The sequence below is a fragment of the Nicotiana tomentosiformis genome, chromosome 8 (genome assembly GCF_000390325.3).
Source record: "Nicotiana tomentosiformis chromosome 8, ASM39032v3, whole genome shotgun sequence".
Lineage (NCBI taxonomy): Eukaryota > Viridiplantae > Streptophyta > Magnoliopsida > Solanales > Solanaceae > Nicotiana > Nicotiana tomentosiformis.
Window position 1 is genome coordinate 56,498,835 of NC_090819.1, and position 12,594 is coordinate 56,511,428.

Sequence of the window (12,594 nt, forward strand, 5' to 3'; positions counted from 1 at the left end):
GAGAATGTTGTGGAATGAATGTGATCCTTACCTTTATCTATTCAGTATTGGATTTGGGTCATAAAAATGAATTTTTTAAAATAGGGAATGCTTCCTTTTTAAATGATTCATGCACTGTAACGACCCGACAGGTCGTTTTGATATCAGGGTCTTCATCTTCAGTTGTTCTCGATTGAGTAATGCATATTTCTAATGAATCATCTACCAGCTTGTGTTTTTCGGCTAACTCCCCCACCACATCTAGTTTGAAACAAGAGTACGGAGATGTTTCTTCACAAGAGTACTTCATCATTCTTTTCATTTGAAACACTACCTTTTTTTCCCCATTCTTAGCGTGATCTGACCCTCATATATGTCAAGGATTGCTCTACCAATGCAAAGAAATGGTCTCCCTAGAATAATAGGCACCTCCTTATTTACCTCCATGCCTACCACAATAAAGTCCACAGGAAATACAAATTTGTCCATTCCTACCAGAATATCCTCGATTATTCCCTCTGGTATGATGGTAGTTTGATCAACCAGTTGCAATGATACTGACACAAATTTGATAACTCCCAGCTCTCCTTCTAATTTTCTAAAAATAGATAATGGCATTAGATTAATGGATGCACCTTAGTCGCATAGGACCTTGTCAAATTTCTTGCTCACCAGAGAGAAAGGTCTTGTGAAGCTTCCAGGATCCCCACACTTTTGATGAACTCTATTCTGCAGAATGGCATGCAATGTGCATTGAGTTTGACTAATGTCGATTCCTCCAGCTTCCTTTAGCTAGACAGGATCCTCCTTCAAATATTTTGCATAGGCAGGCATTTGGATGAGCACCTCAGTGAATGGGACGTTCATGTACAGTTGTTTGAGCATCTCCAGGAATCGCCCAAAACATCTATCTAATTTTCCCCGCTTCATCTTATGAGGGAATGGAAGCACATGCATGTGTTTGCTTTCTTCCACTTCACTATTCTGCTTCTGCTTACCTCCCTCCTTTTTGCTGGTGCTCTCTGTGCCTAATGATTTACCAATGGTGTGCTCCTCTAATGTTTTGGTCTATTTATTTACCTCTTTGGCATTTGGTTGCACAATAGGATCTACTAACGTCTTTCCACTCCTTAGAGACACTTCTTTGATTGTCTCTTTTGGGTTCTTCTCGGTGTCTGAAGGAAGAGTCCCAAAGGCCCTTTTAGACAATATTTTTGTAATCTGTCTCATTTGTCTTTTTAAGTTCCGGATGATCGTTCCCTGGGTTTCAAATTTCTCATATGATTTGTTGATGAACACCTTCATTATATCTTTTGGACTCGAATGATTAGGTTGGGGAGGCTGGTACTATTGCCTTTACTGATTTTGAAAACCCGAAGGTCTCTAGGATTTTGCTGCTCCCATGAATTTAGACTACCATTTGAAGAGCTCCATGAGAAACCTAGATGTCTCTGTCCCATTGATGGTAGGCTAGAAACCCGTATTTTAACTGAATTTTGCACTCTAATTACTGCACTTTATTCGTGTTTGATCTTAAATGATGATGATTCACACTTATTACATATTTTATGCCTTGTAGGAGATGATTTTGAGTTAAGTAGATATTCTGGAGCTAAATTGAGTAATTTAGAGTTTTGAAATCTGAGTAAAATTCCAAAAAATTAAATCAGGATCGCGTTCGGGGATCGAGGACCAAGTCTGGATATCAAAAAGTGAAGAACGAATACTACTTTGAGAATTTTGCACTACCACGTCGCATAGGGCCCGACGAGGCGCAGCGCAGCAGTGTTGGATAGTTTGTCTAACAGAAAATCTGCTCTCTGAAAATTTACACTAGCGCGACATAGGGTGCTACGCAGGGCATGACGTGGTAGTGTATTTTTAATTCTAAATTTTCCCACTTTGGCTTGGAGAGGGTAGTTTTATCCGGGCTAGTTCCTACTTGGTATAAATACACAAAAACTACATATTTGAAGGGATTGTTGACCTTAGAAGCATTTGTAGAGCATCGGAGGCTTCAAGACACAAGATTTTATCTTCCTTCTACCAATTCAATACGTGAGTTTGGATTGTAACGTTGGGCTAATATTTTCTTATTCTTTAACTCTATAGTGATGACTTTCTCCATATCTATGGAGTAGTTTATGTCACATTTCATATTTTCGTACGTTAAAGTTTTGTCGTAAGTTAATCGACGTAGACTCGAGAATGAGATTATTTTTAAGGTTATAAGAATTTATGCTATTTATAACATGTGATAAGTAAGTGACGTGAAGGTTAGATGGTAAATATATCAAAGAAGATGAGTTTCGTTGAAGGTTGTCAATTTGGGATAAAATACGGTCCGAGCTAATAATACCCGGTATTTATGGACCAGTGCCATACAAGGTACCAAATGACCATGATAGTAAGGTATATAAAGTGTGTTAAAAGTAATTAGTATTTTAAGTAATTTTAGATAATTCTTAATTATGTGAATAATTGGATAATTATGAATTTTTAGCGGGAGATTAACTAAGCAATTAAGCTAATTAAGAATTTTGTGGTTAATTATTGGGGTGGATAAGCATTAACGTGGCAACAAGTAGGGATTCAATATTGACTAGGCAAGTCTTGGAGCTAGGTGGCAAGATTAGAGAATTCTTTGGCCAAGTAATCCTAGAAGTAGGGCCCACCCACTTTGAAAAAGAAATAACCTCCCTACATCATTAAATGGAAATGGAGATGCTTGCTAAAGTTACGGATGGGAATTCTCCAAAAATAATTCATATGAACCCTTACAATGCTATAGCAACGTGAATTGCAAATTCTAAGGGAGCCCGGCATAACCTTTCTCAAGAATATCATACGAATGTTTCCCTACTTCTATCCAACGTTACGTTTTTTTATCACAAAAGACGTGTCTTAGAGGGATTTTCAAGAGAATCGGCTCAGGTATGTTAAGGCTATCCCTTCTTTCCTTTTGGCATGATCCAAGTAACGATATATAAACGTAATATTATTTCATAAATGGTTCTACTCTTAGTAACTAAGAAGGTATTTGTTGTTCATTCCTGTAACATGATATTCAAAGCATGCTTAAGTATGTTCCTAACTCTCTATTAAGGTATTCATCAAAGATGTTAATGTTCATAATGGTATTATATGCATCATCATTTACCACCGAGCTACGGTCGGTCGGGCAGTCATGCATTTACTACTGAGCTACGGCCGGTCGGGAAGTTACATATTTACCACCGAGCTACGGCCGATCGGGTAGTTATGTATTTACCACCGAGCTACGGTCGGTCGGGCAGTTACCACTGATCAGTTGGGCAGTTAACGTCACGAGAATGAAGTAATTGGAACTATTATATTGTAGTTGTACTTATATATACGAGATGGGTCTTGTTCTATATGTTATGGCCCTCAGCGGAAAGTCAGGGGTTATAAGTTGACTCTTATCCCTCCCCGAGATAGTATCTTATTATTACGTTTCATTTTCGCCTTATATACTCGATATATTCTTCATATTGACGTCCCTTTTTCTGGGGCGCTGTGCTTTATGCCACGCAGGTGTAGATAGGCGAGGTGAGGACCCTCCACTGTAGGCTGCCTCCAGATAACAGCTTTTTGTTGGTGAGCTCCACTTCTTCCTGGAGTATTTCCGATTCACGTTCTATAAATGTTATTTCATTTTATGAGGATGTCGGGAACCCTATCCCGACTTATATATTATGGTCGTATTTTCTTAGAGGTTTTGCAGACAGTGTCCTGTGTATAGTTTTAGGTATGACATGTCAACGGCCTTGTCGGCCCCTATGTATCTATATAAATCTTTTTGAATTAGTTATGTGAGGTAAGTTCTAATATTGTTACTTATATATATAGACGTGGCCTATCATGGCCCGTGACGAGTCTTATAGTAAAGAAGGATAAGGTACGTGGCGCTCGGTTGAGTAGTCACCGAGTGCCAGTCGTGGCCCTCCGATTTGGGTCGTGACAAACTTGGTATCATAGCGGATCTGTCCTAGGGTTGTCTGCAAGCCGTGTCTAGTAGAGTATTGTTTATAAATGTGTTGTGCACCACATTGTATAAACAGGAAACTACAGGGTATTTAGGGACCGGTTACCCTTTCTTCTTGATATTAGATCGTGAAATAGAGCATAGTCGTAGGGAATAAAGCCCTTGACCTTCGACATGTTTTATATATACAATGATGCCTATGACCAGGAAAGCTACAACTAGTTAGAAGGGTAAAGCAGTGGCAGATAAGGGCATGAGTAGAGCACCAACGTCTAGTAAGGGCCATAGTGAGGCCCCGAGGGGAAGTGTGACACCCTCGCATAGTTCTTCGATTTCATCAGCACCCGAGGAGATGAGGAGGAACCCAGTACCTCCACCTATTTATCATGATGAGGATATGGATATGCGGAGTGCAGTACATTTGTTGACTAGATTGGTAGCCGCTCAGGCTCAGCGCCAGGTAGGTACAGGTGTTGGTTACGTTGACAGGGTTATTAGCGCGAGAGTTTGAAACTTCATCAACCTGGACCCTCCAGTGTTTACCAGATCCAACAAGGATGAGGACCCACAAAACTTTATTGATAGGATGTAGAGGACTTTGAGGGTGATGCATGCATCAGACACTGAGTTAGTAGAGTTAGCCTCTTACCGATTACGGGATGTTGCGGTTCAGTGGTATGAAACTTGGGAATTATCTAGAGGGACAAATGCACCTTCAGCGGTATGGGAAGAGTTCTCAGGGGCATTCTTGCGTCATTACTTGCCGGCAGAGATTCGTCAAGCAAGGGTAGATAGGTTCTTAGCTCTTAAATAAGGGAATATGAGTGTGCGGGAGTATAGTCTCCAGTTTGATTCCTTGGCGAGGTATGCCCCCTCGATTGTGGCTGAGATGAGTGACCGAGTGCATCGGCTTGTAGTAGGACTTGGGCCACACCTGATTAATGAGTGTTTCATGGCCACTCTGCTCGATAGTATGGATATTTCCTGCATCCAGGCTTATGCTCAAAATTTGGAGGATCGGAAATGACAGCAATACGAGAATCGTGATGAGGGTCAGCATAAGAAGGCTAGATCTTCTAGACAACCTGAGGATTTTCCTTGCGATCCTATTCCACCATATCCTGTTGATAGTGTCCGACAGTTACAGAGGCCGCATTATGAGGGGACCTGTCTATTCTGAATCAGGTCAGGGCTCGAGAATTTGGGGTTTTCAAAATCGGAGGGATTCAGCGCAGATTAGGGCGCCTCCTCCGCGGTGCAGTCAATGCAGTAGAGCTTATTCTGGACAATGTCGTCAGGGATCTAATGTATGCTATACATGTGGAGACCCTAGTCATTACATGAGGGATTGTCCTATGAAGGACAGAGGCGGGATGGTTCAGCCCACCAGATCTATAACAGTCTCTTCTTCTTCAGTACACCCTCTAGAGCGAGGCCCTCAGGCATCAGCTGGTAGAGGTAGAGGCAGGGGTGGAACATCTAGCTCCGGCGGTAGTCAGAACCGCATGTATGCTTTGGCAGGTCATCAGGACCCAGAGGCTACACCGGATGAGTGTCAGGTACTGTGACTATGAGTAATGTTCAATCTTATTAATGCAAATTGCCCAGTAAATATGATTAATATAAGAGTGAGTTGGCATTACGTCCGAAGGGTTGAGGGAAACCAAGGCTAGCTTGAAAGCAAAGTAAGAACCCGAGGAGTGTGGACTAAGGGAGGAGAGGGGAGTAACCTAGACATTAAGAAGTTAGAACTCTGATAGCTCTAACGCCCAAGGGAGGAAACATAATATAGTATGCAAGATTTTGGGAAAGTCGGTATAATGGAATAGAAAGTTATGAACCCGGCTATTAAGATTACAACTAGTAGGTGTCAGCGCCTAGAAGATAGATTAACAGAATTGTAGGTGACGAATGGATTAGGAAGTAGTTTTATGGAGGGACGATGTCCTGACCCGGTGAGAGCCCGATATTTGTTTCATTGGAGTATAGCCCGGGAAGGTATACACGTTTATAATTGATGAGTATGTTATGTACATCTTGCAAGTTTAAACATTCGAGGACGAATATTTCTAAGGGGGAAGGATGTCACATTTTGCGTTTTCATACGTTAAAGTTTCGTTGTGAGTTAATCAACGTAGACTCAGGAATGAGATTATTTTTTAGGTTATAAGCATTTATGCTATTTATAACAGGTGATAAGTAAGTGACGTAAAGGTTAGAGGGTAAATATATCAAAGAAGATGAGTTTCGTTGAAGGTTGTCAATTTGAGATAAAATACGGTCCGAGCTATAATATCCGGTATTTATGGACTAGTGCCATACAAGGTACCACATGACCATGATAGTAAGGTGTATAAAGTATGTTAAAAGTGATTAGTATTTTAAGTAATTTGAGATAATTCTTAATTATGTGAATAATTGGATAATTATGATTTTTTAGTAGGAGATTAACTAAGCAATTAAGCTAATTAAGAATTTGTGGTTAATTATTGGGGTAGATAAGCATTAACATGGCAGCAAGTAGGGATTCAATATTGACTAGGCAAGTCTTGGAGCTAGGTGGCAAGACTAGAGAATTCTTTGGCCAAGTAATCCTAGAAGTGGGGCCCACCCACTTTGATAAAGAAATAACCTCCCTACATCATTAAATGAAAATGGAGATACTTGCTAAAGTTACATATGGGAATTCTCCAAAAAGAATTCATATGAACCCTTACAATGCTATAGCAGCGTGAATTGTAAATTCTAAGGGAGCACGGTATAACCTTTCTCAAGAATATCATACGGATTTTTTCCTACTTCAATTCGACGTTACGTGTTTTATCACAAAAGACATGTGTTAGAGGGATTGTCAAGAAAATCGGCTCAGGTATGTTAAGGCTATCCCTTCTTTCCTTTTGGCATGATCCAAGTAACGATACGTAAACGTAATGTTATTTCATAAATGGTTCTACTCTTAGTAACTAAGAAGGTCTACGTTGTTCATTCCTATAACATGATATTCAAAGCATGCCTAAGTATGTTCCTAAATCTCTATTAAGGTATTCAATAAAGATGTTAATGTTCATAATGGTATTTATGCATCATCATTTACTACCGAGCTACGGCCAGTCGGGCAGTCATGCATTTACCACCGAGCTACGGCCGGTTGGGTAGTTACACATTTACCACCGAGCTACGACTGGTCGGGCAGTCATGCATTTACCACCGCGCTACGGTCGGTCGGGCAGTTACCACTGATCAGTTGGGTAGTTAACGTCATGAGAATGATGTAATCAGAACTATTATATTGTAGTTTTATTTATATATACGAGATGGGTCTTATTCTATATGTTATGGCCCTCAGCGGCAAGTCAGAGGTTATAAGTTGACTCTTATCCCTCCCCGAGATAGTATCTTATTATTACGTTTTATTTTCGTCTTATATACTCAGTATATTCTTCGTATTGACGTCCCTTTTCCTGGGGAGTTGTGCTTCATGCCACGTAGGTGTAGATAGGCGAGGTGAGGACCCTCCACTGTAGGCTGCCTCCAGATATCAGCTTTTGGTTGGTGAGCTCCACTTCTTCCTAGAGTATTGCCGAGTCACGTTTTATATTTGTTATTTCATTTTATGAGGATGTCGGGAACCTTGTCCCGACTTATATATTATGGTCATGTTTTCTTTGAGGTTTTGTAGACATTGTCCTGTGTATAGTTTTAGGTATGACATGTCAATGGGATTGTCGGCCCCTGTGTGTCTATATAAATCTTTTTGAATTAGTTATGTGAGTTAAGTTCTAATATTGTTACTTATATATATAGACGTGGCCTATTATGGCCCGTGACGAGTCTTATAGTAAAGAAGGATAAGGTACGTGGTGCTCGGTTGAGTAGGCACCTGGTGCCAGTCGTGGCCCTCCGATTTGGGTCGTAACAGTTTACCTTAGGATTTGACATGATTTGGATATTTGGTTGTTGTTTATGGATTTAACTACTATTTAATTACTTGAATTTCATGGCGGAGCTTTAAGATTAGTTATGATTTTATTCTTTGTAGTGTTTAATCGGGAGAGGAACAACTTATTGAATATTATTGCAGCGTATGCCTTGATTTATTTTGGTGATTCTTTAAAGTAATCGAGAGAGCTTCTTGAGTTACCGTTTAAAGTAAGATTGAGAAATATTTGTGAGAAGTTTCTCTTAGATCATTCCTACCAATAGATAATTGCAAGTTTCATCGCACTTCACATTAGTTTATTTGAAAGATTTAGATTTAATCGAGAGAGGAATCTGAATCAGAAGTATAAGTTAACCACCTATTGAATTTGTAAGAATTGATAGAACCTTAAGAGTGAAATATAACAATGTCAAATTCAGGATAGCAGTCTTGCACCTATCATGTCAAAAACCCTTATTCTTCGTCTTGATAATAACCCATTTCTCTACTCTATAGTTCTCTATGATCATTTGTTAATTGCTTTAATTTTAATAGCTAATTTTAGTTCATAGCCATTCCAATCAAGGTATCAATCATCATCAATAGCATTAAACCAGAAATTACTTGAACATTATGTAAATCCAATCCCTGTGGAGACGATAATTATACTATACTATTTTTGGCTAGCGAGCATCAATTTCGTATTGTCGTTTACGCTTTTCAAATTTTGGCGCCAATGCCGGGGATTGGCAATCAATTGTTTTCAAAATAATTTTTGGTGCTAATTTAGGAACCAATATTTTTTTTTCACGTTCTACCATCTCTATGCAGGCAACAGGTTAAGTTAGGTGGTGTATGATGTGATCCTCTTCCAAGGAATTAGTGCCATACAACCCAGAATTGGACAAGCACCTGGGACAGTTGAGAAAGGAGAAAGACTCAAGTGGACCCTTCTTGGGTCAGACTTCGACTTAAGATAAAATGGCAAACAACGACGATAATGGGGTAGACTTAGCTGCAAGAGAGGCAGCACAACATAGAGAGCAAGTTTCACAGTTAGCGGCTGAAGCAGCCCTTAGAGTTGCTGATAAGACTGTTGATGGGGATGGGGGTTGAAAATTCAATCTAAATCGACCCCTGGTTGAAGATGCATTCGTAAATGTGGGTCCCAGAGCATGAAGATCATTGGATGACTATGCTAGACTAGTCTACAATCAGGGATTGTCAAATGTCAGACCTCCACACATAGCAGCGAATAATTTTGAGTTGAAGCAAGGCTTGCTTCACACATCCAGAACAATTGTGTTTTTAGAGGGAAGGTGAATGGAGATCCTAACACTCACTTGATAGACTTTGAGGAAATTATGAACACATTCCAGTACAATGGAGTGTCAAAAGATACAGTCTACTTAAGGGCATTCCCCTTTTCACTAAAGGATGATGCGAAGCACTAGCTTCGAAGCTTACCGACTGGGTCAATCTGGACATGGGAAGATATGACGAAAAGTTTTCTTGACAAGTACTTCTCATCTGTAAAAATAGTGAAATTTAGAAGGGAAATCCACAACTTCTGCCAGAAGGACACTGAAACAGTCTTTGAAGCTTGGGAAAGATTCAAATAGATAGCGAGAAGGTGTCACCATAATGGAATCAAATTGTGTATGCAACTCCATGACTTTTGGAATGGAATGACACCCTCCTCACGGCGAACTCTGAGTAATGAAAACCTCGGAGGAGATTGTCTCTATCCTTGATAAATTGTCTGAGGATGCTAACTAATGGCCCTATGAACGTAATTATAGAAGAAAATTAGATGGGGTTCACCAAGTGGACGCTAACACATCAGTTCAAGCTCAGGTAGACTTCATGGAAAAAGAGATCAGAAAGTTGGCCTTAGCTAGGGTCTAGAGCGAGCCATCATCAGTTTGTGGCTTTTGTGGAATGGGTCATCCAACACATGAGTGTCAGGCCTCAGCTACAAATGAAGTGGTAAATATTGTGGAAAACTTTAACAGAGGCAACTACCAAAGTAGCAATAATTTCAACTCTATGGGGCAGAGGCACCCCTGGTTTCGTGGAGTTCACCTGGTGGTAGTCTGAATGCATGGCAACCGAATAATCCTAGACCACAAGGACAAGGAGCTCCATGTTTTATAAATCAGTAGAGGCAACAGTACCAGCCTCAACAGACCAATCGGTCTAGCATGGAAGATCTAATGAAGGCCTTAATTATTAAGATAAATGAGAGACTTGAAACTCATGGCACAACTATCCGGGAACAGAGCACAGCCATCCAAAACTTGGAAAGACAGGCGGGACAACTTGCTAGTCTATTGTCTGAGAGGGCTCCAAGAACTCTCCTTGCTTATACCAAAAGGATTCCAAAAGAAATAATAAATTCGGTGTCTTTGAGAAGTGGGCAAGTGTTGAAGGACCCCATTGCAAAAAAAAATGGTGAGTTGATTGAAAGACGAGTGGAGATTATGGAGGAGTAGAAAAATAACGACAATCAAGAAGGTAAAGTAAGGGTAGATCCAGATGATGGTCTGAAGAAGAAGGGGAGGACTAGAGCTCTGGAAAAGAAGAAGAACGAGAATTCAATGAATGAGGAGACTGAGGAAAGCAAATATATGCCTTCTCTACCTTTCCCCTAGAAGAAAAGAAGAGAGAAGTTGGACAAACATTTTGGGCATTTTCTAGAAGTGCTCAAGCAGGTGCATGTTAATCTACCTTTCGCAAAGGTGCTCTCATAGATGCCAGCATATGCCAATTTCATGAAGGAGATATTATCTAACAAGCGGAGAGTGGAAGAGACATCGATAGTCAAGCGGAGAGTGGAAGAGACATCGGATAGTGTCTCATTCCGCAAACATCACATCCTAACTGTGGTTGGCTCTGAACCTGGGCCAGTATTAACTTCTTGATGTCTTTAGCCATAACTTCTATCTAGGATTGTGTTGCAATAGATGATTTTACTCGGTGCACACCTACTGACCTTCTTCATTCACCTTGGTCAGTAGGCCATTGATCTGCATCTTCAGATAATTCATTTAAAAGAGTGACAATCTCTTTTGGAGTTTTCTTCATAAGCGAACCTTCCACTACACTATTTATTACCCTTCTTGATACATGAGTTAAGCCATCCCAGAAATCCTAGAATTGCATCCATTACTCCATCCCATTATGTGGGCATCTTCGTAAGAGCTCCTTAAATCGTTCCCATGCCTCGAACATAGTTTCTCCTTTACCTTGACTGAAATTATGAATCTCCTTTCTCATCTTTCATGTCTTAGCAGTAGAGAAATACTTGTCTAGGAATTTTGTAGTCATCTCTTCCCATGTACGGATAGACCTAGTAGGTAGAGTCCGTAGCCATTGCTTTGCATCATCCTTGAGTGAGAAAGGTGTCACGCCCAAAAATCGAGGAGCGCGACCGGCGCTCAACCGAGTGAACCCGACCGAGAAAGCCTGTTAGATTCCTTCTACCCAAACCCATTCATGAATAAAGAGAATATATGTTTTCCTTAATTAAACAATAAAATGGTCATGTCTGCAATTACCAATTCATTTCCAATAGTTTGATCATTTTTAAAGTCTCAAATAGACAAGTAATACAACTACAACATAGCATAGTTTGTCTTTTCCAGCACCAATATACAACCCACACTATGTCTACGGAGCCTCTATAGATAAACAAGAGTACAATGATAATGCTTGCAATAAGGCCCCGGCTATACCTCAAACAGAATACACAAAGTACAAAAGATTTATGACCCCGGAATAAAGTGGGGCTCACCAAGTCAGCTGGAAAGAAGGTGCACTGCTATCACTGATTAGTATCTCCTGCTGTGGAACCACCTGCATCCATTTAAAGATGCAGCGCCCCCGGCAAAAGGGACGTTAGTACCGTCGAATAGCACTAGTATGTATAACTAAACACTCTCTCAATAGAATGACAAATAATACAAATAAGATTATTATAATATCAATGAAAGCCTTAATCAACATCAAACCTCAATTTTAGGATCAAGACAGTGTTCAAATTAATTTTCATATCTCACATTGGAAAATTTTTAGTATCGATATACCATTGTCCACAATACCATTATTTACCATACCATTATTTACAAAACTAGTACCACCGTACTCTTAGCACGGAGTCCGATCACGACCCGATCGGCTAAGCCATCTCATTAGAGACATCAACCATAATTTCTCTCAATATCAATACCACCATCTTTAACACGGAGTCCGATCACGACCCGATCGGCTAGGCTATCCATTAGGGACATCGACCACAATCACAATTTCAATTATAATTTTCAGCACAATCACCATCATGTGTGCGGCATGGTAGATTATCAATTACGAATGATTATTGAAAATTGGGGATCTAGGTAGCAATAATTGAATATCTGTGAGAGAAATAAGGGCATTGACAAGATATGTGCACAACTATTATTCGGGATATAACTCTGTTACAAGTTCAGTTCTTAAGTTCTGTTGACTCTTTCGATTTCAATAGCTGATTAGATTATCCTTAGGATTTAAATTCTTCCTTCGAATGAATGAGAGTATCGTTAAATAACCTAATAACAAGTGCTATGAACATCTCAAGAATATGTTGAATGAATGGTCTTACGAAGAACGTCTCTCAACTATTCCTCTAGATTAGGTTAATTGATAATTC

The 12,594-nt window shown here is 39.9% G+C and overlaps 1 protein-coding gene and 1 non-coding gene across 2 annotated transcripts; both read left to right on the forward strand.

Moving 5' to 3' along the window:
- Window positions 1-5,142: 5,142 nt before the first annotated feature.
- Window positions 5,143-8,747, forward strand: LOC138897504 (uncharacterized). Its single transcript, XM_070183478.1, has 2 exons — window positions 5,143-5,544; window positions 8,736-8,747. The coding sequence occupies exons 1-2, from the start codon at window positions 5,143-5,145 to the stop codon at window positions 8,745-8,747; spliced, it is 414 nt and encodes a 137-aa protein (XP_070039579.1).
- Window positions 8,748-11,079: 2,332 nt separating this feature from the next.
- LOC117279593 (small nucleolar RNA R71) lies at window positions 11,080-11,186 on the forward strand. Its single transcript, XR_004510001.1, has one exon. It is a non-coding gene; the product is annotated as a small nucleolar RNA R71 (small nucleolar RNA).
- Window positions 11,187-12,594: the final 1,408 nt, after the last annotated feature.

Coding starts and splice junctions, on each gene's coding strand:
- LOC138897504 (XM_070183478.1), top strand. CDS start 5,143: ATGAGGGGACCTGTCTATTCTGAATCAGGTCAGGGCTCGAGAATTTGG.